The sequence below is a fragment of the Anarrhichthys ocellatus genome, unplaced genomic scaffold (genome assembly GCF_004355925.1).
Source record: "Anarrhichthys ocellatus isolate YVR2014 unplaced genomic scaffold, GSC_Weel_1.0 scaffold34, whole genome shotgun sequence".
NCBI lineage: Eukaryota > Metazoa > Chordata > Actinopteri > Perciformes > Anarhichadidae > Anarrhichthys > Anarrhichthys ocellatus.
This window is the reverse complement of record NW_022280064.1, coordinates 2196935-2224897: the sequence shown is the minus strand read 5'-3', so window position 1 is coordinate 2224897 and position 27963 is coordinate 2196935. Positions and strand designations below refer to the sequence as shown.

General features: G+C 43.6%; 1 protein-coding gene across 5 annotated transcripts in view; it reads left to right on the top strand.

The window, feature by feature from the left end:
* plcb1l (phospholipase C beta 1-like) overlaps window positions 1-27963 on the top strand; it is a 95664-nt gene that overhangs the window by 30216 nt on the left and 37485 nt on the right. For all 5 annotated transcript variants that reach the window (XM_031865940.1, XM_031865936.1, XM_031865937.1 and 2 more), the window contains 6 exons: window positions 20422-20562; window positions 20847-20926; window positions 23185-23238; window positions 24941-25016; window positions 26535-26635; window positions 27427-27593. In XM_031865940.1, coding sequence (XP_031721800.1) covers window positions 20422-20562; window positions 20847-20926; window positions 23185-23238; window positions 24941-25016; window positions 26535-26635; window positions 27427-27593 — 619 coding nt within the window. The remainder of the gene's footprint in view (window positions 1-20421; window positions 20563-20846; window positions 20927-23184; window positions 23239-24940; window positions 25017-26534; window positions 26636-27426; window positions 27594-27963) is intronic.

The following is a 27963-nucleotide window of genomic DNA, read 5'->3' as shown; positions in this document are numbered from 1 at the left end:
CCTTCGAGTTTATCAATGTAACAGTGGGAAAGGGCCTTTGTCTGACCATGGACACAGCTACACTCCCGCGTGACAAGACGAATAGCTGAGAAAGCATGGAAATACTATGTAACATGAATTCAGTGACCAGTCGACTGTGCGCTTGTGAAAAACGCTGTCAAAGGAAGTGTCTGCAGCCGTAACCAACTGAGTGGCAGCCAGTCAAGATATACGACCTCTGCTGATACGTATGTGGAACGTTCCTCAACAGTCCGCCGTAGCAGGGGAGATTCCTTTAGAAGCAATAAAATCTCCAAACATAGCCTCATAACAGCTCTGATGAGTATGCAGGTGCATCTGCCGCTGGTGGTACATTGCGATACGCTACATTTATAGCAAGTCCAGTTGAGCCGCGTATCAGCTTATCACAGAGCCGGTGCTTTATTTGTGTGTGTGTGTGTGTGGAGCATGATAATACCTGTGCTACGTAGAGGTGTTATTTTCACTGTGTTTCAACGACGATGTGTGCGTGAGTAATATATATGCAAAAAAACATCGTCCCAAAAGCAATTGAAACCTCGGTCTCACCTGCTGCACAACTACACGGTCCCCTGTAGTCAAAGAGAAAAAGCACTTGATCCCTGCTTACTGGCTGACATGCAGGGATCAGTGCTATGAGATTTACTCCGACGGATGTTTGGCTCTCGCTGATTGCCCGTAGATTAGTGTCACGTATCAGTGTGTTGAAATAGTGGACTTGAGACCATTAGGGTTTGGTAGCATATTAATGATCAAATCCTTAAGAATAGCAATTGGGCAAAATGAGCACTGATGGTTTGAGAGATGAGCAGCTGAATGTAAAAGGAAACTGTGGGAGGACAATCAATGATAATGAGTCTCCACCAAGGCCTTTGTCAGAGAGGCTGAGAGACACATAGAGAGAGAGTGTGTGTGTGTGTGTGTGTGTGTGTGTGTGTTCAGGAGACAAATAGAGATTGAAGGCACAATATCTCTGGCTTTTGTACTACAGTAGAGCAGAGCGGAAATTTTCTATATGCATAACAGTAAACTGATGTCATTTTCTGAACTTACCGGACTGCTCTGGCTGTCTTATTATTTGTCTTATTATTCGCCTTCTACCCACTTAGTCATTATGTCAACACATTGCTGATTATTTATCAAAAATCTAATTTTGTAAAAGCACCAATCGTCCAAACAATACATTTTGATCGTAATATTGATTTCAAGGTATTTCATAAAAAACATATGAATGAATAACCATGAATAGGAGCGGGTATCCTGGACATTTTGAACAAGATAGTATTCAGATTTGAAAGGTGAATTTTGCTCAAAGAAATAGCTTTAACAAGTAATAAATTCACTTTTACAGTTGTTATGGATTGGTGATGTGGGCACATTTAAGTCTGTGACAAAAAAAAAGAAAAGTTTACTGCCAAACAATAGTTATGACAATGACATGACTTATATTAGCTATTTTCTTCTATTTCAAAGCTAAAAGCAATCAAGACTTTATGAAATGTCAATGCAAATGTGACACTTTTATAGTTTATTTTCATAAAAGATGCTCATGGGGTGGAATAGAATAAATAAAGACAATAATTGAATGGAAAAAAGGGTGCTGTTTGTATGTGGTAAATGTAAATGAATGGAAGTGTGGCTCGTCTTTCCTCCCCAGCGGGCTCAGAGACACATCAGTGCACAGAGGCATGACTGAACTGTCTGTCAGTTGACAGGGTCTGGAGAGAGAACTCCCACACACTCCCATTATAGATTCACGCACTCATACACACACAACAAGCAAGCAAGCACACAGCATCATACTCATGACACTCTGTCTTATGGCCATCACTGAAATAAACATGCCATCACCGTAGGCCGTGTATAAGATGTGGTCACCGTTTCGAGGCCACGAGTTCGGCATTTTGGCTGTCGCCATCTTGTTTTTTGCGACCAGTCATGATGACAATGTTTACTGAGGTAATAAATCAAGTGAGAAGTAGAGTCATTTTCTCATAGACTTCCATGCAATCTGACCTATTTTCTAACCAGAGGCGTCGCCCCCTGATGGCCATTAGAAAGAAGGCAAGCTTAAGGCACTTTCGCTTCACTTTTTAGACCCGTAGGTTGCTGCAATATCCTCTCTCTTGCTCTCTTTTTAGTCAATCAGACAATTCAGTCAATTCAGTGCAGCGCCAATATGTGCAGAAGAGATTGGATACCAATCCCGTTGCTCTTAACTAGGGTTTTCATCAGGGGGATTAGCCGCAGGGCAAATGGCAGTTTGCACTAAGAGGTGATTAAAGTAAACGGGTATATGGACTCATTGATTTTTATAAAAGAAACTGCAGCACCATTTGTCATCAGTCAAAGACAAGCAATTGATTAGCGTCACGCATCGATGTAATCTCCAGGCGAGCAGCAGCAGCTTCAAGGATTGAAAAAAGGCGCAGCAGAGAGAGAAAACCAAAAAGAAGCAAAGAGAAGGTAAGCATGATGGACACTGATGGGTTTAGGTTTGATTCTTTAGTCAATTACTTAGGTTATCCCTGCACACAGATGAATTCCCCCAGTGTGAAGCTGGCCATCTCATTACCGCTCATGGAGGAATCGAAGGCGATGCTCCCTCTCTCTCTTTGGCCTACCTCAGAAATGGCTTCCTGTTCCCAGCTAACGTGAGACCGGAGCTGCTGGATGAGGATGACTGAGGAAAAGAATGACTGAATGAATGAACAGATGAAATAGAGACTGTGATGAACAGAGCGGCCTGTGTCGCAAAGGGGAGAGTTACCCAAGCGCGTCCGGAGATGGCTATCTTGGTGAAAAGGCCAGAGGTAGCACAATGGCGCACCTGTGCAGGTAAAGTTCCTTTAGTAGATCCCCAGCTAGAACGTCTCAAACAATTTACTCAGGAAAAGCTTATTCTTCCTTCTTCTTTTGTATTATTTTAGCTTGGTAATGATAAGAACTAAAAACAACAACATGGGGGTGAAGTCTGCTTTATGTTTCAGCCAAAACAAATAAGAATCATTTTTCACCCTTAGCGTCACAAACAAGCTGTTGCATCCAATAATATAGGACATTCACAGGGTTCTGTTATTGAATTTGGTGAAGTCAACTCTGTGCGCTGCACGTTGTATCAAAGAAATTCAAACAGAAGACTATTGGTTAGATGGAATCACAAAGTCTCATTGAATCACAAATCAATTCAGACATATGTCAACAGGAGAGGAAGACAAAAACAAAAGCAGTATATAACAAAACAATGGCAGAAGTATTGCAATTGACTTATCTAAAAAAGGACAACAATGTAATGTTTATATACCAATATAAAGGTTGCGTTGAAGGAGGTTTGAGATGTATGACTGGGAGAAGAAATTATTAGATATTATCACAACTGAGCTGCGAGTAGCTTTACTGGAATCAGAAAGTGTGACATTTTGTTAACACGCTTTCATGTCATGGCCCACATGTGTTTATATCAACGGATTTTAAAAGGAGACATGGTTATATTTCTTTCATACAATTAAGTTAAATCAGTTTGTGCTTTAAACTTGCATTCTTTCTAATAGCCATCCTCTTATTGTAAAAATAAGTCAGACTGGTCTGGTTGCACAGAAAAACAAGATGGCGACAGCTGCAAAACAGTAGTTTACAAACCAATGGGTGAGATCACGGTCACTACTTTCGCTTTTATATTTACAGTCCATTGGAGTGACAGAAACCAAATCTTTCAACCATTTATCCATTCATTTTGGCTAATTATTTAAACAGTTAATGTCTTATTTTTAGCTAGCTATTTGAACTATTTATCCATTACTTTTAATTAATTATTTCAAATGTGTATCTACTATTTTTAGTTATGGGGGCATAACACAAGATTGACAGCATTTAAATAACCTCTCAACGGCTCTCATCATGGCAACAGCTGAGCCGCGACTCATAGCTAACGGTGCTAACAGCGCTAAGGAGAAACTCAGATAACAACACAAACAGAGGGAAAAGGACTGCACTCTCTGCTCAGGTAGACATTACTCCACTATATCTTTGCTTTAGGCTAATCTTTAAACATTTATCCGCTAACTATCTCTGTGCTAGCCTTCTAACTTGGTTTCATGCACCCTCAATGGCTTTAAGGTTGACTGTGTTTACTGTGCAGGTGGCGTATTGTAGCCGGTGGCAAGATAAAAGGTACATTTACTAAGTATCAGATCGATCTGACTAGCAGCCATGAATCTTGACTGTAGCTCGTTTAGCCTGCCACTGCCAGGTGACTAAAGTCTACAATCAGTGGCTCTTAGCAGCACTACTATCAACTGCGCTCTGTCTGGATTTAGCTGTTCTTCAATGCAGAACAATCAATCAGTGTGAATATATGGGACTGGTTGCTCTTTTCAGCCATCAATAGGGATCCCAATAATCACTTAGCATCCAGATATTTGACTACACTGGGTATAGACCAACTCTTATTTAGCTTTATTCACAGGCCCTGATTGGTTTGTTGGTTTTTAGTTTGAAATGAGGCGTAAGTGATATCAGTCTTCTCAAATAGGGCCGTCTGTACATCAGGAAATTATCTCTGCATATAAGTACAATGACATTGACTGGACAAAGAATGGAATTAACTTTCAGTAGAGACATTCGGGGGCCCCCGCACACACACACACACACACATGCACACCAACATACATCGCCCACCTTGCTGATGAGCATGAAATATGAGGGGTTATAACCAGTCTGATGGGTCTGTTGCTGTGGAAACCATAAGGAGGAGAGGACGAAGATAGAGCTAACAAGGGCAGGAGAGGGCTCCCTGACACACGGTAACTTTACATTTGACAGGAGAGCATAGGAGCGATCGCATGAGCCACTAATTAAGTCCCCTCTCACCTAGAAACGTTCACACCTCTTCTCTTCTTTCCAGTCTGTTTTGGCTGATATGTCTCCGTCAGTCTAGGGAGTTTGTTTAACTGCAGTAATTGGAGCAGCGTTTGCTGAGATCTGTCAGCGGTTCCAGACGAGTGATTGTCAAAGTGATTGAGTGACGAGAATTTAAAAACTCACAAGTTGTTTTTTTTCTGCTCGACTGAACACTTGATTCAGTTTCAGTACGAATCAAACTTCTCCAAAACACAGTCTATGGCAGCATCTGCTCTCCATCAAACCCAGCAACTGTGACGCTTGCTTGCTTTTCTGTGGACCTTTAAATGTTCACGAAATAGTACGCTGTTAGACGGACTGGGGGATATGAAGCGATTTTGGGAGCAAACGTCTCAAATGACTCATAACTTTAATTGGAAACTATAATCTTTGCTTATGATCAGGAATGCTAATGAAGCAGCGTTAACAGTCATTGATAGTTTCCGAACTGTAGATATCTTATTTTTGAAACCTGACTCTGCAATTGGATAGTTAATAAACATCCAGACAAGCCTGCCGGCAGAAGGAGGTTTCTCCCCTTTCCTCTCTAATTTGTTCGGATTTAATTGGGTTGATCAATATCTCATCCAAGTTTCCCCGCCATACTGTTATCATCCATCTATTCATAACGGATACGCGGTGAACGGATGGTTTGAGGATGGATGAGATGAGAAAGCAGCTCTTGGGAATTGTGTTGATTGCCGGCTCGGTCACACTAGTCAGCTCCTAACACCATTAATCACGTAGGTGAGACCGGGGGGACGTATAGCGGCCATGAGATGTGTTCTGCTGTATGTATAAACGTGTGTATTTAAGGGACCTTTTCATTGTTGAGACATAAAGAGACAGGTGACCTTTCTCCCTCCCTCCAAAGATCCCTTCCAAGCACACACGCACGCCCAATCCTTAATTGGTTTTCAATAGTAAATCTCAGGAGGGTCAGTAAAGGAAATGGCTGATTCTTAATGTTGCTGCTCCAGAGACCACAGAGCTCTCACAAACTATTTGCCGGAGCAAATGGAGATGGAAGCCACGTTCACTTTTTTTCTTCACCCTCACTTGTTTTTCTCCATTAAATGACGACGGCACAAACTGAGTTTGGCTCCAATCACCTGGGAGACTCGGGGTCTTTATTCTTCTTGAATGATTTCACTTTCTCTGCATTTGTTTGCACAGGAAGTTGTATTACATTTGTTGGAGCCATTTGTTTGGCCACTTCCATTCTGGACACCACATGGTTTTTGTAGTTGACAGACTGCAGGCTCTGTTTCACAAGTGTAACACTTACCAGAGATGCTCTCAGGAAAAACATGTCTACTTAACACGTATTGTAGCCTCGTGCAGTTTAATACATCCTATTAATTTAAAAGCAAGTGTAAATGATGATGTCAGTAGAATAAGCCAGCAATTTCCTCTTTTTACTCTTACACATTATATCAGCCTTTTGAAAGAATATCTTTTGTTGACATTCAATACTAAAGCAGACCCTTCAATTAGCACCAGGAAAAACACACTTGATTCAGAAATATCTTAACAGTTAAAAAACAGGTGCAATTATGTCACCCCGTTGTGTATTGTACTGCAATTATTGAAACATTTCTCCAAGCCAGGCTTTTCTTCTCAAAGTGTTGTTGTTACATGCTGTACTACACTGTAGGAGGCTGTACTATATAGAGCAACTGGTGGGCATTAAGCCTTCGTAGGATATAATGGTCTCTGCCAGTAAAGTCATGAGTGCAGTCTCCCTCTGCCGATTTAGTTCTGTGTATATTGATGATATTTATAAAGTCATGACATTGATATATGCACTCTCAGCATTCTGAGGCAGCTGTAATGATGTCCACCAAGCGTGATGACAGTTCTCACATGCTCTACTTCTGGGTGGAAAGGGACGTGCAAGAGGAGGCATGTCTGATTTGATTTGTCCAAAGTGTTTTGTCTCGGCACGGTACTGTGTTCTGACAATGTTGTGGAAAAGGCAGTGAGATTATGTCGGTTATGACAGTAAACACTTCATATTTGGGGTCAGGATGATATCCTGGAAGGATTGGTGCACTATTACCACATAGTTTGTTTCATGTTTCTTTTAAATGATACGGTTAAGGCTGTGTGCTCCTACCGTTTGTTACGGCTGTCAATTGTGACGTTTTTTTGGAGTGAATAAGAGGATTGACGAACACAATGATTATATGAAACCCTTTTCTAGCCTGTTTTTTCCTAATTTGTTCTGTTTCTACACCTGAAGGACGGCCAAGAAACAAAGAGAGTGACTCGAGTGAGAGCTGAGGATTTTAAATGGTTCTCTCTCTTTCCGTCTCATACAGAAAATAAAAAAAAAATAACCAATTTAAGCACTTTTAGCAGCGGATTACAAGCCAAAGGTCTCTCTGATAATCAGCTGTTTTGGATTGTCTGTCTTGTTAACAGGCAGGCATTTTGTCTAGACGCATCTCCTGCACTGCCATTAGAGACCGAGACTGGCTAATTAGGCTCGGAGGTGAGATAGGTGTCTGTTAAACAGCCGTGAACTTAAAATCATCTTTTATCAGAGATCGGTCTCACCGAATCAAAGCATATCAGATATGGTTTGTAGTTCCGCATGGGGTGCTGATTTTCTCCCATCATGCGTGTCATTAACACCGTGGCATCTTGAAATGGGGTGTCCCCCCCCCAGATCACTCTCAGCTCAGTGCATTAGCTCGAGCAGAGGATCACACGGCCTTTTGAATATCTTTAAATATCCAAGCGCTTGTTTGAACATTCCGTAATCCTTTGTTGGCAGATCGCTGGAGCACACAGATGCCATACCAAATGGGGCGTTATTGCGATGGCGGTAGGTGGCTGGTCGGTTGGTGGTTGGCATGGCCTGGGCCGGCAGATGGTCTGGGGATGTTGGGACAGCAGGCTCTCTGTGTCACGGCGATGTTAATGATGGCAAAAGGCTAAATGATGACTACAAACAGAGGATAGATCACAATTATCACTGCACGATGCTTACCAAGGATCCTCAGATGTTTGCAGAGGGATTTGGAGGCCCAATTAGGGCTGTTTATGCACAGAATCATGTCAGCCAGTACATTTTGCTCTCCGTGGGCGGGACCAGTGTGTGAACTGGCATGGCAGCGTGGTGCTAAACAACTGTGTCCTCAGACTTTTTCTTTACATTTTTTATGAAGCCCTGACTGACCCAGCAGACCGTGCTGTCTGAAGCACACACCTCCTGACATAAGGTGCTCTCATGAAATAGTCCTCCTGCGATTTCACACAAAAGAAGTAATGAGCTTTGAAGTGAGGAACATTCTGCTTTGAAAGCACAATGCTCTAGATTGTGGATTTGTTCTACGAGAGTCACTTTAATGGCAGGCGTGAATGCCTCAAGGGTGTAACACTGATTTTGCGAAGCCACTTTAGGATATTCTTCAAGTTTGAGTACTGAGATGCTTTAAAGACACGGTGGAATTTGAAAAAAGACATGTTTCAAGTTCAAATTTAAACAAAAAATGATTTTCATTTCCAAAGAATGAGGTTGAGGTCTAATTCATTCATTTCTCCCTCGTCCTCCTGATCTAGCAATGGGGGTGAGAGAAGCGTGGGTGGAGGACAACAGTCCTCTTCTACTGTACATCGCAGTACAGCCCTGCATCTGCTAAGCCACCCTACTTGTGAGCCGTTCAATCAAATCTGAAAGATCTGATTTAAATCCCTCTCGTAACATCACGTTCAACCTGAGAAGAGGCATGCTATGTTCAATTTCTCACTCATATAACGTAAGTAAATTATCAGATATAAATAGCTTTTAATAGTCAGGGCAAGAAACGTATCCTTATTTCCTATTTGTTTGATTTCCTGCAGTTTACAGCTGCCACATTATGTTCCGTAGAGCTCATATCATTACATGTCTGACTGACTCTGACTAACTATTAGTCAATGTATAAACAAGAAATGCTGATGATGCATCGCTTCATTTCCTGCAGGACACTGGCAATACCTTTTGTGTCTCTGTAGCCTTGTATGAGAGGCTGGTACACTTTCTATGGATTACAGGCCACGCACATTATTGCACAACTGCTGTGTGCGTCATTCATATTAGCCTGCGTCTCTGGGATGAATAAAGCCAGGTCTCTGCGTATGTCTCCATCAGCAGAAAGACGAAGCACAGCCCCTTCTCCTCATCTTCACTATTACTTTACACAGCAGGTCGACTACATTTGATGCTGCACAGCCCTCCCCTCCTCCTCCGTCCTGCAGGAATGTCCCCCAATAAACCCAATTGGTTCTAGTCGGAATTACTAAAGATGTCATTGGGGCTGGTGTCTGCTTAGTGTCCTCTACGCAGCAAGGAGCCCAGCATATTGGAGTGTTTTGTGAGGAAGGAAGGGGGGAGGAGGGGGGTGTAAGTAAAAGATGGCAAGAATGTGGAAACAGCTAGAGGGAGAGGACATATGCTGCTTCCTTACAGCAGCAGTAGTGGTAGAGCATCTACAGCCCGGAGGCTGCACTGTGCCAACAGGGAATTGTATAAATTATTTACTCCCGGACCCCATTGTGGACATTTTCCCTGCGGGGCCTCCCTCCGAGGGTCTCCAGGCTCTTAGAGGGCCCGAGTAGGGTGCCAGAGGGAGGACTAAAGGCTGGAAATGGTCCTCTTTTCCAAACACATGGCCTGATATACTGTGAGTCTTTTTAGGCTGCTTTGAGGAATAAGGGGAAGACATAAAAGTGCACTTCATGAAAGAAGCTTGTCGGCACCAACTTGTCTTTTAGATGGTTTTGATTCTTGGGGTGTTGGGATCTTTTTATTTTTGTCACTTTTGTTAATGTGAAAAGTTGTGAACCAGGATTTTGCTGCCAGCTGGAAAAACAATCCACCGTTGTAGCAATCAAATTTGCAAATGTGAAATTCAGAGTTCCAAATCAGGGGAATTATCTACGGTGGATTTGTAAACCTTAAGCATGTGTTTACACAACTTCTAATACTACTTTATTATTGATACCTTCTTAATATCCTTCCTCCTCGTGGAAGTAAGAATTCAGGGCAGACGCCAACCTCTGATTCTACCGAGTGACTGAAGTGTCTTAAAACTTGCATTCTCTCCACTGACCAGCAGGGGGCGACTCCTCCGGTTGCAAAAAGAAGTCCAATTGTATAGAAGTCCATGAGAAAATTATCCTACTCCTCACTTGATTTATTACCTCAGTAAACATTATGAACATGAGTTTATGGTCTCAGTCTTTAGTTTCAAGTCTTCTTCAATACAGCATGATGTTCATTTAGTAAATGATGGTCCATTTATAGTCAAATAGACCATAAAGCAGATTATGCTTTAGGGCGGGCTTACTGTGATTGACAGGTCTCTGTCGATACCAGAGACGTATAGATTTCCGCATTCCAAATGTGGTAAATTGGTTGTAAGTTCAGTGTCTAGCGCCAGGATGCTGGTTCCACCAGTCCCTCGACTGTTTCTGCTCCGTGTTCATTTTTGCACTACGCATGATTAGAAATCTTTGTGTGGGCGTTTATGCATCTGTGCCTCCTTAGATGCCAGTGCACATGCCTGTGTCGCCTCCATGCGTGCATGTACATGTACACTGTGTACCGCTTGCTTTTAGCTTGTTTTCTCGACATTTCCAGAAGTCTGCCTGCACTGAATTAGAGCTTTGGAATGACTACAGGATAATTACTGTAGTTATGTACCTGCCAGTATCTGGCACCCGGGAGCTGTTTTTAGTGCCACCCTTGAAAGACTGCCACTTGATGGACAGCCTGAACACAATGGGGTTCATCCACCTCACAAATTGAGGCGAATGAGTCACAGAGTGTGGGTGGAAGTAATGACCAGAATACCTGGGGCACGCTGAGATGGAAGAAGTACTTTGAAGTAACAATGGGAACAAAACTTTGTCTTTGTTTTTCAAATGACATGGTATCAAATGGGCATTTTATCAGAAGCTCCTTGCACCTTGTTTTTTATACCTTTGGACTCATTTATTCCCTCGTAAGATTTTTCTTTTTACAGTTTTTCATGTATTTGATTGAATGGTCTTGGTTTGAGATTGTGTTTAACCCTCAACTTCACCAGATCATTTGACCAAGAAGGTTTACTTCCCTTTCTATCTGATTCATTTAGCTGGTTGAATGTTCTCTTAAATGGCAGTAGCTACACTCAAAAGCTCTCCAAAACCCGCGAGCCCATTTTTATTCTTTTTGACAATTGCCTGTTTAAAAAAACTTTTCATCTTCGTTTTTTGGCAGTCTATAATTTTATTACACACTCATCTCACTTCTCGCGCTTTACTAAACTCTTCATCCAAGTGAGCCGCGTGTTTGGGTCGATTTACAGCTCAGCTATTTGACTTGTGCGCCACCGACTTCCCGGTTTTGTTTGGGTGGTTCGCTGTAATGAGAATTGCCGAGCTGGTGAGTCACAGCGGTTGATTATTTCTCTCCTGCTGGAGTTTGTGCGGTGTATCTGAGGTCGGCTACCTGTGCCTCTGCCTTCCTGTCTGACCAATGTGAGCTCAGCCAGCGAGAGGAAGAGCGCATGCCAGGTAGAGTGCTTCCACCTCATCAAACCTGCCCCTTGCCCCCTCTGTCTGTCTCACCGTTGTTCCCTCACAATGACTCGCATGCAGCGTGAATCGTCCTCTCGCCTCTTTTTCTTTGTTTCCTCTCTCTCACTCCGTCCGACTATCTCTCCCTCTGACACCGACCTGCTCTTATGAGGCCCGCGAGTACCCATGAGTGCACAAGTGTACGAACACATTTAAGATTTACAACCTCATTTTGCCACTGAATACGGGACGCGTGCCCTTGTAGCGGATTATTATGCAGGTTACATTCCCAGGAATTGAGGTGCAAAAGGACTCTCTGTGACAGCGATACGGCTAGTCTCCTCTGTATAATTATCCTTATGTCCTGCCCTCCAAGCTTTTATGTTCCCTCCTAATCCATTCTGCCAGGCTGCTTCCCTACAGGTCTCTTATTCCCTGTGTCACTCCGGCATCTGCTACAGAAGTCTGTTTTGGGCCGTTAATGGCAGTATTATCTTGTATTCTTCAGTGTCTTGTCCAGGTGTTGTTATGATTGGGTGACTGTGAATGTGCACGTAAAGACTCAGCCGTTAAAGCACCTATTTCACGATGAAGTATTCAGAGAGATTACTTCACTGACAAATATCCTCCTTGAAGTTTAGTGCAAAACATCCATTTTCTTTATGGCTGCCATGCACTTACTGGGTCTGTACCCATCATATGGCTTGACAACTACACAACAAATGTTGTCCTCAAGACCTTTTAGTTATTGAGATAATAAAAGCAGGATTGAAACCTGCTTTCATTGAGCAACAAGTAATGTTTTATGCAGGCTTATAGTATCAGATATGATCAGACATGAAACATAAAAACGTTTCTTTTCTATATCTACTATAGATCTTATTAAGAGTGTGTTAGGGAGATGACTCTCCCTCATCTTGTATTTACACTTAATTTCATCCTTTCCTCGTGTGATTTATTATTCAAGATAAATAATACATTTAAACTCTGCGGTTCTGCTCCTCTTCTGCATATTTGCAAAGCATCGTCTGTGTCTTTAAAGGTGCAATGTGTAAGATCCGGCCAGAATTTTTGGTTTTATTTTATTCAAAAGATGAATTAACATTATCCTAAGAATGTAAAGAAGAAACAGTTTTGACGTATTGTGCTGCAGAGATATCTACTGCCAACTAGCAACATCTGGTAAAAGAGTTTCTTGTAAAGCCACTTGTTCCTCGTGAGGCGATAGTGAGTCACTGTAACGTTTAGGTCCATGGGAGATGTGGTTGCCCTGCCAGATGTTGCTGTTGTTGCACAGGTTATTTCAATTAACTATGACTGTATGGACCCAGTAGTAGAGGTGAAATGCTCTATTCCTTTGGGGCGGGTGGCTACATGTCCATGTTACACATCGCAGCTTTAAAGGCCGATACACGTAAACCAGTCCATACACAAAATAACAGCACTTATTTATCCAACAGAAAAATAGGAGAAGTCCTTGAACAGTCCTTGAATCTTTAAACAAACAAATACAAAATGGGATTTGGAGGCACAGTGATGCTCTCTGTGTCAGGTTCTCTCATTCAGTGGCTGTAATAAATGATATAACAGCCTTGTTTAAAATTTGACAGCGGCTGTTGTCTACTGCCGTTTTGTTTAGATTGCTATGAATATATTGCTTTGCTTTTTTTGTCAAACTAAATATATTCAACCCCCCTCCTCCCCCAACCCCAACAACTTCTGTACCGTCCCTGTTATCGTTTTCGTTGCTATATGGAATTTATGAGATGAAAATGTAGTTTATTTGGCCTGTAAGAATGATCCCAGCTGTAACGTGTGCGTCATATAAAAATCCTCACGCTTCTTGGTGCCATTGCAAAACCGATTTCTCAGCAAGCTTGTCCAAATTCCTCCCAGTTTTTGGAGCATTATTCCCTTCAAAGCCCTGCGGTCACCATGTGCAGTCAGTGGAGATTCTTTTGTTATTTGTTTTTTGGAAAGATTGCGGTCACGTTGAGCGTGAAATACAATAACAAAACGTTAGTTTAGCATGCTTTAATAACACAGGTTATTTGAAAAGAGAAGTGGTATAGATCAATGAATTTATGTTGCAGCAGTTATGAAGTGCAATTTCTTGTATGAAGGTGTAAAAAGCAGACCCACACACACACACACACTTACTTCAGCTCAGGAGATGAGTTATTGAAAGAAATATGGCGGAGGAAACGTAGTGAGGCCGATTCTCTGTGACAGTTTCTGTCGGGTGACCGTTAAGTCAGACGGTTTAGTTACGGACGGGGATGTGATTTGCAGACAAATGCTGTCAGGCATTCCTTTTGCTTCCAGAAGAATGTGTTTTCTCCTCAGCGACACAGCAGCCTGAATGAGATGTCAAGAGCTTTCATCTGCGAGGTGGCGCACGGACTAAATTAGGAGTTTCTGCCATTTTCTGGCCCGGGCTGCAGCCACAGCTGTCAACAGCAGTTTTACTCCACTTAAACACTGATAGTGGGCGGGGCACTTTTGACTTCCTTTCAGGCTCCCTCAAAATCTGTTTTGTTGTTACATTCCTGTGAACTGCTTCATATTCAGAAAAAAAACCTGTATTTACTGTCATCAGCAAGTTTGCATTACATCACATTTGTGCAAAATACAGATTGGCTACTGCTCCAGGCATGGAAATCCAATAAATAGTTTTAGTTCAGTGCGTCGGGTGGTATCAGGAGTAGTTCTATGAAATTGTGAAAGTTTCTGGAACGATGCATCAAACACACCTCACTCCCCTTCGATTTCTCTCCAACACATCTTTGCCTGGGGGTTTGGAGTCCAGCTGCCCTGCAGGCATAGTGAAGGTTTGACAGAAGTCTGGCCGTGCAGTAGAATGAGGTCGGATCTGTAATAAGTGTTCCTGCAGTCTACGATTAGATTATTCATAATAATAATGTGATATTCAGTGGTTGTATAACTGACTAAGAAATATGACATTTTTCACTTTCCCCTAAAAGTGTGTGATGCTCAGTTCAGTTCCACTGAGCATCGTGGGATGATCAGCATTGGGAGTGAATGCTCGGTCACTTCCCCAAGACGAGAAAATGGGCGCCTGTCAACACAAGTTATTGCCGACGTGCTGGCATTTTGGAAATGACGTGATATCTGCTCTCTGTGCCCTCTCCGTCCACCCCTCCGTCTATCGCTTCATGTGTCACTGCTTCGGGGGTTAATGAAATGCCCCTCTTGAAGAGGTGGAACAAGGGATTTTTTTAAGTTCCACGTGAGCTTCCAACCACCTCCCACTCATTTTCTCAACCTGCGCCTCATGCGTGAGCGCCAACGACACATCGCTGCTGCGTTTCAGCGGAGAGATAATGATGATCTTAAACTTTTGCTTTAATCAGGTTGTGATTTCTTTACTCTATTCCCCTTCTTAAATATTAAACCCCTCAATCAAACCCATGCTGTTTAAAGAGAGAGTATTAAAGGAGGATGGTTAACACCTTCATCGCAAAAAAAACTGTTTAAATCACTACATTTTGCCACTTGTGCACGGCCTAACTGGCTGTCCTGTGTCCTTGAACTCACAAACTGTGTTTACTGATGCCTCATTGGTGGACAGTTGCCAATACATATGCATTACAGCCAAGTGAACCAGATGGCTTAAAGAAAAATAAGTATCTTTTTAAGTAATCAGCATCCTTTTGGCACACTCAACCACTAGCCAACCGTTTTCCCATTTTTGAGAAGGTATTTTTTGGCTTTCGACACACACACAACTCCAAATGTGTGCAGACTTCCATAGTCAGTGACGCATAAACTGACAGCTGACTGATGAAGCGCTGACCTTTTACTCCTGGCCTTGTGGGCAATTCTCCGCCTCATGAAACTGTGGCGGTCGGCATCCACTGACACTTAAGTGCTCAAATGAATTATGACCGCGAAGGAGAATAATGAAACAGGAGCATGAGACAAAGAGCTTTACAGATGAGAGCAGGATGGAGATGGGAAGCCCCAGAATCAAAGACTCCTTCCTCCCGCGCACCTCCCGTCTTCTGTTCTCATTCGCGTTCTCTGATCTTGTTTACAATGCAGCCGTTTGTGAGAGCTTTATCCGCGGCTCGTCCTGTCCAGACTGTCCAGTCTGTACACACTGCACCAGCCGAGTTTCACCCCGAGCTAGAAAAAAAATTGCGAGGCGGCTTCCAAGCTGAGGAAGTTTAAAAAATATAAAACTGCAGAGCTGTAATGGGAGCAGACAGCTCTGCCATCCTTAAATGAAAGGCTGCTGCTGCCGAGGCAGAATCAAACAGGCCGTTTGATCAGCAGAAAAGCTTTAAAGCTGAACTACATGGTGTCCCCCTGTAGCAGAAATACTCCTTACTGTAGCTTCCCACTGTGAGGGTGGGAAGTGTAACATTTTTTTTTTTCTTCTCAGAACTAAAGTAAGTAAAGAAACAAAGAGGACTATACAGATGATCTGATCAAAGACGTATATTTGTTTTACACAGTATATAATCCTACTGTGCTGAGATCTTTCACATTTCACAACAAAATATACATATTTTTCTTAACAATTCTCTTCCTACTATGGTTCTTACATGAAACTGCTCACAACAAGGTCTGTGGATTATCTTGAGTGACCTGGCCATGATTTCTCATTATATTGGAGCGAAGGCAGACATCATTACCACTGATATCTCCATGTACAGTGTAAATATATACAGTGTGTTGACTGTAACTCAAGGTATGTTGTAGAACAGGATGTCTACATTCTGGTGACCATGCGTGTGCGTGCGTGCGGATGGTGAGGAAGGCTCCTTTGCAGGAAACAACTCTTGCTTGGCCGTCTTTCTTCTGATGGAATCAGTGTTTCAATGCCTTCTGTGTGTGTAAGTCAGGATGTGGCTAATGTTTAAAACATACTCTGCAGATGCAGCGTGACCCTCTTAAATAAATGACTGCATCGCCAGGAGAGGGAGTCGTTTTAGGATTAGCTCTGCTGAGGGTGAAATGCTCCGTAGACTCTGTGAGTCATACTGGCTGATAAACAAGAAAGCACATGTAACGGCAAATAGGCACGCACAAACACACACACACAAACACACACACACACAAAACACACTTGAACAAACTCCTTCACACAACAGTAAAATGACATAAAGGTAATTGACTAAATCCAGCCACCACTACAAATCTATTCCCACACATGGGTGCGTAAAAATGAGAAAACACCCATCTGCACAGTATTTGTGTGGCAGAATGAGCACATCACCCTCCCAGCTTGATATCCCATAATTTCCTTCCAGATGCCCGAGGCTCTTTTCTGCCCCCACCAGCAGCGTCTTGCCGCTCTGTTAGTTAACAAGGCGAGCCAGCAGCAGGAGAAAGCCCCGCTCGTAACCTGCGGTGCTGCTCTGCGGTGTCACAGCTCCATGCGTTAACATGCCCTCCTTTGAATACTGATGTAAAGTCGTTTATAACTTTCAAGCCCTCCAGAGGTTGTGTTTATCTCCACCTGCGGTTCCCTGGGGTCGAGAGGGCCATAATTGGGTGTTTTGTTGGATGAAGGGATTAGCAATTCATGAGGAGCGAGTAAAAGTGCGAGGTCACACAGTATACACAGATAGTATCTGACTGTTTACATCGGGCTCCAATTGCTAAATGTACCTTATATAAATCATACTATATTTAATATTTGAGTCCCAAAAATCTCAAACGCCGTGAAAATGAAGCTCTGCGCTTCTTAAACACCCTCTTCGTTTTCAGAAGTGCAGATGCTTTAAAAAGAAAATGTAGCGTGAACTGCTACAAACTGCACAGCCTGGCAGGGTCAGCAAAAGTGCAGCCATCGTCAAGATGCCATCCAAGATGGCTTTTCTTTTCTTATTTTGTTGATAACACTACTCTGTGAACTGTACGTCTTGCGAGAGTTGGCACATTACGGAGGGAAAAAAGTATCTGGCATCGATTTGTACACCAGCAGCACCTTCCTTGGCACCGTTCACTTATTAAAGCAGCTGTCCTTGACACCTAATCAATTATTTTGTCGCCACCAGCATATTTTTTAAAGGAAACGCTTCATAAAAAAGAAATAAATATATATTGTCACCACTACTTCCTTTGAGAAGCGTTGTCTTCTCTTTAAAGTGAATCTCTGTTGGGTCGGCTCAGGTTTTTCATTCCTGGCATCACATCTGTGGTGCAGCACGTTAAAGTGTTGAGTGGCGTGTGTGGGTAGTTGGGCCAACATCAATCATTCATATTGACATTTCCTTTGATGTGATGTCCCTGTGTCTGTGTTTATGCCCACACACACACATGATGATGTGTGTGTGCAGCTCGATATATTCCTACCGTGCATGTGCCGTGCTGCAGGTTTAACGACCTGAGGCGCGGCCGGCCTGCCTTTGCCAATCTGAATCCTTTTCCCTTGCGCCCAACACGGCTGATGACAGGTGGGGCCTTGTGACAAACTGAGGCAGGGAGAGGAGCTCTGTGCATTTCAACGGGCTGCAGCTTCACCTGAATGCTAAGTGACTGCGAAGAGCTCCGGCGCCGACACACTGCAGCTGCTAACGTATGCCTGAATGAGCACACTCAAACGACAGCAGCCGTTCACACGAGTGGTCAAAGACTGTGAAGTGTCCTCTTGCTCCAACCACACCGTCATCCCAAATCACATCCAACTTTTAGGCTGCTTGGCTCTAAATCTCCCATCTTTGTGGTGACTGGGTCCTCAGGCATGCCTCCAACGGCTCCCACAATGCACCAGCACAAATTGCATTTCACTCACATGGCCGAGCCCACTCCTCTCATCTCTCCCGTTCTTCTCTTTTCATGGCTTTGCTTCTTTTTCTTTTCATTTCTCCTCCTCCTCCTCCTCCTCCTCCTCCTCCTCCTCCTGTCCAGCAGGGTCCGCCCCCCCTGACATCAGCTCGTTTCTCTCCGACTGTATCCCTTCCTCCATCATAACTGCCGATGTTTCTCCAGTTGATGTGCTGTGACCGCCTGCAGCTCCTTGCGCTGGCTGCGTAGAAGGAGATGAGCTGTATGTTCGGCTAATGGCTACATGTAATGTCAAAACAGAACCAAATCACATTGACGTTCAAGCGCTGTAATGAATATGCATCTCGCTGTCGTCTCGTCTCTTTCATCTTCGGCAGCATGCCAAAGCATCCCTCAAAGGTTTCTTGGGCATTGTGTGTTTTAGCAAATTGAAAGTGGCTTTTTTACGCTTTGATTGATGCGGCTGGTGGCATTCAGATTACGTAAGTGGACGCTGATGGATCCTCGTTCAAATTAGCACTCTGGGTTCAATAGATTGGTAGTCAAGCCCAGCGTCTCGCAACTCTAACCTTACGCGTCAATCGCAAAACACTGGGAGTCATTTTTGCGATGTAGAGTTATGTCTTCTTCTCTTCTGGAAATTATAGTAAGGCATATTTTTAATATATTTAACTCTCCATGCTGCCATTCAAATTGTCAGAGGGGAGAGATTCTTCACTCGTGGGAAAAATGCATTGCCTCAGATAAGTTCAGCGTGATAATAATGGGCGCCACTCAGCCGCACAATTTGATTGGGGGGCGTGAGGGACGTGTAGAGGACATTTATCAGCGTGACACAGGACACAATGCTCTTTGTTTGATTGGTTAAATTAGTGGGAGCTCATTTGCTTTCACTGCAAAATCCTTTACAGGGCTTTTTTTTGTTGTGTTAATTAAGCCGGAAGAAAACCGTTTTGTATGCTGCTTGCGCACTGGGCCGCAAAGGAGAAAAACAGTTCATTGTTATTCCTCTCTTGCGCCTCAGAGGCCAGTTTGTTTTTTTATACCAACCAAAGATGAGCTGCTTCAATGTGTATTTGCTCAAATTTGTTTGGTTTGGTTTTCCTCAGACAGTTACCTTCGCTGAATGCAAATTCTTTCACAGTTTTTCTCTGTCACCGTCTACAACGGGCTCATTTAACCTGCTGAATTTATTTGACGAAGACAGTTACCTGGAATTAAAGTTGTATTCAATACGAAAAGTGCTTCGCTCGCGGTGCAGATAATTCCCTCTAATGAATTTGCAGTACTTGTAAACGCAATTTGTTAAAACCCTCCTCGAGCAAACACAGCATCCTCGTGGGATCTCCTAAGTTATGTGAATCCACTGATTAAACCTGGTCACGAGGCATCGCTGTGCATTGGCTGCTCTTCCTGGTGCCACGTTCCACAGTTAAAACTGTGAATTTTATAATATTGGGAGGATGTTTTCCAAACTGAAAACAAGCTGGAAAGCAATGTTTGAAAACCATGAAGCTCTCAGGATTAGGAGAGTTGTAGTGGGAACATTCATAGTAAATAACCACATAAATCCCCTGCAGATATTTAGTGCCCTTCTGTGCTTTGAAAAAGTGTACATATTCTACCAAAAAGCTCACCGGTGTCGTTCCTTTAGTATCAGTACAAACCTCCAGCCTCCTTTAATTAGTTTACACTTGAAATGTCTCCTATCATAGCGCTGCTTCACCCACCTTGTTTGCTGCCTTCATAGACTGCAAAATCTACTGGGGCTGCAGCGCCTCACCTCGCTCCTCACACCGCCTGCCTCAGACAGCTGACCTCTCATTAATCACATGAATCAGCTGGCAGACAAGGTGCGAACTCCCAAATACTGGCAGGTCTAGCTTCAGTTCAGTGCATCCAGAGGGCTTCTTGTGAAGCAGCATTAGACCGCAAACCCATGACACTGAGAAGTACTGTCTCTCACTTCCTTGAAACACAGCGCACCTTGTCAGTTTTATGTCATTTGCCTCTTCTTGTTTGTGCTGCCAGGTTTTGGATGAACTGTATTCCAGTGTTGTAAAGCTGGGCGGGTTTACTGTAGAAGCTGTTGTGATATTTTTAACAAAATTAAACTTTTACTTGCTGACTTTCATCGGTTTTGATCTTGGCGATAACGCGCTTTTTATGTCTCGTTTGTGTGTCGTTGTTCAGGAGGCCAAGCTGCGCGAGCAGCTGGATGTTAGCACACTGGCGGGGAAGATGGAGAACAGGATGCTGACGGTGGTGAGCGGCCCCGACATGGTCAACATCACCTACCTGAACTTCATGGCCTTCCAGGAGGAGACGGCGAAGGTAAATACTCTGCACAAGAACAACAACAAAACAATTCATAAGGTGGTCCATTTGGTGTTTATGGAAATGTTTCCTTTAAATAAGTCGGAATGAAACAAGTAAACTAAACGAGCAACAGCGTGTTTCCGAATCCAAGTGGACGTTATCAGCATACCCGCATGAGCGAACTAACGTCTTCACTTATTCCCAACAGTACTATCAGACCGCCACATTCCAACCTCTCAGCACTTTGGTTTGCACTTGACTCTGTATGTGTGTGTGTGTGTGTTTCTTTGTTACTGCAGGAATGGGCGGAGGAGCTGTTCAACCTGGCATCCAACCTCTTGGTCCAGAACATGTCCAGAGAGGACTGCCTGGAGAAAACGTAGGTCACCTGCACTCACAAGCACACAAACAATGTAAATCCCCAAGAATAATATGAAAATCAGGTCTGCTAGAAACAAAACAAGAAATGTCAGTCACCACAAGCATCAGGTATGTTCTGTACTTTACATAAACAGAAACAGCAGGGAAAAGCATGAGGCTTGTGTAAAAGAAACATACAATACAATACTTACGTTAACTTACAAATGCAAGCAAGAACATATTTATAACACGCACACAACTGTGCAGAGCATGCAATAAAACATCACAAACCCTGCAGCACACACACAGACACCTTCATGCACAGACCAAGGTGGACTGCACTCACACACACACACACACAAACAGTAGGTTGCTTTTCACCAGCTCCCACAAGGCCGCCTGGGGGTTTGAGTTTATAAAGGTCACTTCACCTCACATCAATGGAGAGAGAAAACAGACAGGAAGGACGAAGGAGGATAAATAAAACAGCCGGGAATATGTATAAGTTCGTGAACCCGACTCGGCTTTTCAGTGCAGGAGTGCACGTGTGACAGCGTGTACGTGCGTGAGTGTGCCTTCCTAAGGAAGCCTATACTCCTCCTGCATTGATGACATGATGACAGATCCTCAAAGAGGCCGAGTCGCTGACCTGAAATTGAGGTGGAGTCAAAATATTAAAGAGGATTCACCGTTCCTTTGGCTCCAGACTCTTTCATAAATCACCCCGAGCCCTCATCGATGGCTCTTTGTCCAGTGAGACAGTTGTCATCAATCGCCCTCACACCACCTGTGATCCAGTGCAATAACTGAGTCTAACGGCCAACAGCTCCGCGCTCGTATTGATCCGATTGGAACACACGCTGACCTATGGCTCGCAGCTGATTTATGCGAGCGCTGAGTGAACATAAAAGAATAAGAATCTGCCGCGTTGCAATGAGAGAATATGCCGTATGCTGTGCTCAGTGACAACTCCCAGCTGTCTTGATGTTTATCAGTAAACAGAAGCCACTAACTCGCACCCCTGAGGAGTCTAATTGACTTATGAAACAATAAAAGTTGCCATCGACCACAAAGTACAACAGAGAGATGAATAGAACTGAACAGAGCAGGTTTCGCAGTCACGCTGGTTGCTCGCAGCAGCAGCAGTTGTTGTTGTGCAACGCTCGCTTACCAATAAGGTTATTCTTTGTCATACCACTACTACAGCATCATCTCCACTGATGTTGATGTGTGTGTGTGTGTGTGGGAGCAATGTTCCCAGCCACAGGAAATAAAACAGTGGCTGCTTGCTGCAAGATGTTCTTTTGAGATCAATGGCGTACGGCTGAGGCCACTCCTTGGATAAAAGGTTGCCTTTAGTGTTCAAACGGCATGCTTTACGATGGGATGACCTGTGACTAGGCGAGAACACTTTACCTGTCTGTGCTTTCTAGTTGTATGCTTAGCATTTCATCCCATTACAAAAAAAGTAAGTGGCTGTTCAGAAATAGGTCTTTGTGTGTAACTGCGGGTGAATTAAATGTGACCTCACCTTGGCTCAGCATTACCTAGTAGAGAGGAGAGAGAAAGTGAGAAAGACGGAGCCAGATGCAAGTGATCTGTTTTCCTGTTTTGATGAATAATACAGGGAGTTGTAAGGTGATGAGGGCATCAAGAAAGACTCTGTTCCCTTCTTTCCTCACTTCAGATAGCTTCAGTGATCAAATATTGTCAACTTGCCCTTTCCCTGCCAACATTTTTCAAACCTAGTTTTGCCCCCGTTAACCATTACAGTCATCGGTGACTTTGCCCGTGGCGCACCCGGCCTGCCCTATGAAGTGGACACTGTAATGGATATTAATTATTAGCCAGCAGCCACTTAAAGCCCAGCCTGTAATGACGGCTCCTGTTGCAGCTAAGCTATTTATAGCCCAGGCCGCGCTGCCCGTGTGTTGCTGCTGCACGGCTCTGTGCTGCCGATGCCAGACTTCCAGGCATTAGCCGATCGAACATGTCACATAAACACAGCCCGAATATTCATGGCGTGCTCAGAGAACTGTTCACATGCAGGCCAGCCGCTTCGGCGTTGCGGAGACACGAGCGTGCGTGCACTGTGAATTGGCATACACTCGCTCACAGACAGACATGACGAATGTTTGTGTATGTCACACATGTGAGCTCAAGCAAGCACGTACACACACACACATAAATTAAATGTGAGCAAATACATTACTCACACAGACAAATTGTTGATTTCATGTTGTGTGTGAGGTGTGTTTGTGCTCTCGTCCAATGCAGATACACTCGGCTGAAGCTGCAGCTCAACCCTGAGGGGCGAATCCCCGTCAAGAAGTAAGTCTCTCTGACTCATCCTCCTCTCCTCAGCCGTCTCTCTGCTCTTTCGATCAATGCGTAGCTTCCTCTGCCTTTTCTCATTACTATGATCATGTACACGCTTCAGTAGACACACATTCTCCGTGTATACGTTTTGCATTCTGTCGTAACGACACCACCTTTTTCTTCTTCAGCTCTGCGGTAAAAATTCTCTGTCAAAACTGTCAACGTGTGTGAGAATTTCCTTTCACGAATTTCACTTATCTGGGAGTTTTGTCGTCGGCTCATTGAAAATCCAGCTCTCTCTGTCTCCATTAGTCAAGTTTCAGGCAGCCAACAGTGAACTTCTGCGATAACCTCGTTCAGAGCCGCAGAGTAAAACAGTGGGTGTCAACGCAGAGAGGCAGAGAGACACTCCTTGCCGTTTAGGGAATTAACCTCCGAGCTGGGAGGACATGTCAGCTTGACTAATGTCAGCTTGACTCTGCTCTCCCACCGAGCATACAGTACGCGCTCATGGGTCTGCACAGGAATACCTCTGCATGTAATTAAAACCAAATAGCCAGCGTCATTCATCGCAGTAAACCTCATGTATTGTCTGTATGCACAAGACTAACAGGACAGTAGTCCAACCACACAGGAAGCCTCCCTCTAAACTCAGAATGACGGATGATGAGGCATGTCCAGAGAAAACCGTGTATCTCCAAAGATAAATAGAAAAATCAAAAACACAGTGGGATACCTCACAACTGAAATGATGAGACGTTTTCACAGGCTCGCAATCACACACTCTTCTGTGTTGTGGAAACATCTTATCCGTATGTTTATTTACACGAGACAAAAGCGTAGTTTTGCGACTGGAGAGACGGGATGTGTGGAGTCATAAGGACTGTCTAAGAAATGTGATAACGACAATGATAATGGTCGTTGCAATGTTAATGATAATGGTAATGATAATAATAAGAAGCGATGACAACAGTATACATTTATCTGTTCATCTTTGCAAACGTGTCTGGGCTGATATCGTCTTTTTATGAAGGATTGCAAACATTATCACTTTTTATGTACATATGGTTTTACCATCTGGAGTTGAGACGGTGTGAACAGCAGTATTCACATCGGCGTGTTCTTCTCATTGTCCCATTTACAATAGAACAAGTTCATTAAGCGGATGCAACTGTATACTCTTTACAGCGTATGTGTAAATATTATAGAAACACCTCTTGGTATAATGAAATAGAACCACCAGAAACTACAGCCTCCAACATACACAGAAGATAGACGCAGCAGCTCTACAAAAAAACTGTGTGAATATAACAAAACATTCATGAATAAAGCATTCATTGCCGGGCTGTTGTATTAAACTGAATTAGTTTAGTTTTTCCCCACATTGTCTCTATTTCGATTCTTTTTGCATTCTGCACATATTACAGTTTCATTTTTCATCTTGGCGTTTTCTTTGTCTCATATTTGTCTTTTTGTGTCATTTTCCCTGCAAGTCTGCGGTTGTATTGTCTCCTAATTAGTTTATTGTTTTTCCTTCTATCTTTTTCACTGTTTGCTGCAACAGAACTTTCTCACAGGATGTCCTTAATAAGTATCAATTAGAAGCTGTGATGAATTCACCAGTATGACACAGAGGATCAGAGTGAAAACTCTGCTGTCTGTGTGGCATTTTCTGTGATTACTCATGCGGGTGTGTTTTTTGTGTCCCCCGCAGCATCTTCAGGATGTTCTCAGCAGACAGGAAGCGAGTGGAGACAGCCCTGGAAAACTGTAACCTTCCTTCTGTCAGAGTACGACACCAAAATACTGAATATCTCTCCCTCTCATGTCTCTGAAAAGGCTCCTGTCCGTCCCTCTGTCTCTGCCTCTTATCTCAGCCTCCAAGCTCTTTCATCCTCTCCATCCATCCGTCAGGCTGTCCTCTCACCATTCAGCTCATTCTTTATTCTCCTGAAACAGCGGCCGATTGATGCTTCGCTCATTTGTTTGGAGTCTAATTTTCTGGATGTCCGCATGACTTCCCACTCAGAACTGATTTATCCTTGGTTGTAATGGAACAAATAGACTTAGTGGGAGCAATAGAGATGACAAAAGCTGTTTTATCTTTACTTCTCACCCATATCACTACAGAGTAGCTGCCCCGCCACCCATAGGGGTCTAAACCCACAACACAGCCAACAATCTCTGTATTCCAGCAGTAGCATGTTTACATGTGTGAAAATGCTGTTTAATGCAGTTCTGTACACGTGCTGAAACATATGCACGTACAGTAGAGCAGACGCACCATAGCTGTATTGAATGGTTCCAGAATACAAACAGAATGAATACATACACACACAATAATTAGAAACACACACACACACACACACACACACACACACACAGAACAAGCTATACATACAGTAATTAGCAGAGGGAGAGAGAGCAGGAGGTACGAACGTGTTGCCGTACGACGGTCTGGTGGGATTTGCTGTTGTTCCAACGCGCAAGTTAATTACAGCTAAACGGTAGTGCTGTTAATCCCTCACACACACACACACACACACACACACACACTCTCAGGGAAAAGCACATGCACAAGGAAGCTCGCACCGAGGCCTTCAGAATGACTTGTTGAGTTTTGGCAGGGCTTGACCTGGATCTCTCCCCCACTCCCTCCCTCTCTCTCTCTCTCTCTGTGCATCCTTCCTCATGTCTTCCAGTATTTGGTTCTGCTCTGCTTCTTGCTGGCACAATGCTGTCGCCTGCTGCTGAGTGCGCCGTATCTTTCTCAGACTCGTTGGCTCTCTATGTCGGGAGCCCTGGCCACAGTTTTTTTTAAGCCCATAGGTTCAAAATGCAGGCAGTCGTTTCTGGTTATTTATTTGCATTTTGAAGTTTATAAGCGTTTAATGGCTTCCAGAGGGAGACTTTAAGGTTTGGGTCAGCTGTAGAACATCCCATAGGATGAAATACATGTCTTGACTTGTGCACATAGAAAGATCCATCCTTGCAGCTACATCATCCAACTTTGAATCCCAAGCCACAAAAAAGTAAAAGAGACTTAAGACAATAATAATCTTCTTGCATGAGGCCCATTGTGTGCAAACGTTACAGCTTATTTGCACAACCTGTGATGGTGTAACACTACATTGAAAATAGAATTGTAGCAGTACTAGTGGATAGATTCTGAATTCACCGATGCTATAGATTTGTAGTTCCTCCTCTATCCACAAGGACAGCTTCTGCCCCGTGATTTGTAAGTGCAGTATGTTTGTGTATGCGTAGACCGTGTACGTATGTGACCATGTTGCTGTTGTCTGCTGCAGAACGACTCCATCCCCCAGGAGGATTTCACTCCAGAGGTCTACAACATGTTCCTGACCAACATCTGTCCCCGGTCCGAGCTGGACCACATCTTCTCTGACGTGTAAGAACTATGTTTCCCTCAGTTGCATTTGCCTTTTAAAAAACAATGTCTGTCGGGCATGTGGGAGGGAGGGCAGTCTTTCTGTAATAGAAAGAAAACTAATAAAAAGAAGTTTAACAATATTTTAAAAAGTATTTCAGGAAGTAATCATCTTTTTCAACCTCAAAACAATGCATTAATTCTTTAGTTTAGACAAAAGGTTATTTGAAAAACTCGAAACAATGTGAGAGTGATTAATTTAATGTTGTCTTTTTCGCACCCATCTGTTGCTCGTTTCAGACTGGCAGCTTGACAATGGCTGCCATCCTTCATAGGGCAACCTGTCTTTAACCGTTAGAGTCGTTGCGAGCAGTTGATTAGTGTGGTGTGGCCCCTCGCGCTGTGCTGCCCCGATGGCCCCCGAGGGACTCAGACCATCGGCTGAGGCAGCAGGCCAAGCCACTCCAAGTCATAAATCTAGATTTTAATCTCAGTTAAGTGAGATGGCACGGGAGCCAGGATGATGTGGAGATTATAATTTAGTGGAACAGGCTGAGATATGAAAGGCGTTTTAATCAAATCTCATAATTTACTCAACACAAGATTTAATCCTCTGCTCCTTTGCGCTTCTGTTGCTTTCCCTCTCCAGATCTCTTTGCTGCTTTAATTACCGCCCCCCCCCCCATCATCTTCTCCTCGTTACACTTTACACTTTCTCGTATTTCCATTTTTGAATTCTGTTCTTGCGCTCCCCCCCGTTTGCTCCCTTTTTGTATACCCACTGCTCACCTTATCCTCTCCTCTCTTTGCAGGGGGGCTAAGAGTCGTCCATACCTCAGTGTGGAGCAGATGACAGAGTTCATCAACAATAAACAGCGAGACCCTCGTCTCAATGAGATACTCTACCCTCCTCTGAAACCAGAACAGGTCCAGGTGCTGGTGGACAAATATGAACCCAACGCTTCGCTGATGCAGAATGGTCAGTGGCTCAAATGTCTGTCAGTATACGAACACAAGAACAAAATGATTTATGTACACATAAACACACAAAAGTCAACAGTTTTTATACATAAAGCAATTTTCACGATTTACACTTGCAACAAGTTTTGTAGTGAAACATTTTAGAAAACAAAAACAAAACATGTTAACACATTTGACCGAGATATACACAACCTCTTCCGACCCTACCGCTAACCCCGTCCTCCAGTCCCCACCAACAATGAATCTGGCAGGGGTGTTTCCATAGCAATGCTGCTGCCTGGTGTCCCAAGCCCTCAGAAAGAGAGGGGACGTAGCGGGGTGCCAAGGAACGGAATGTTAGAAGTCTGTAAATAACACACACACACACA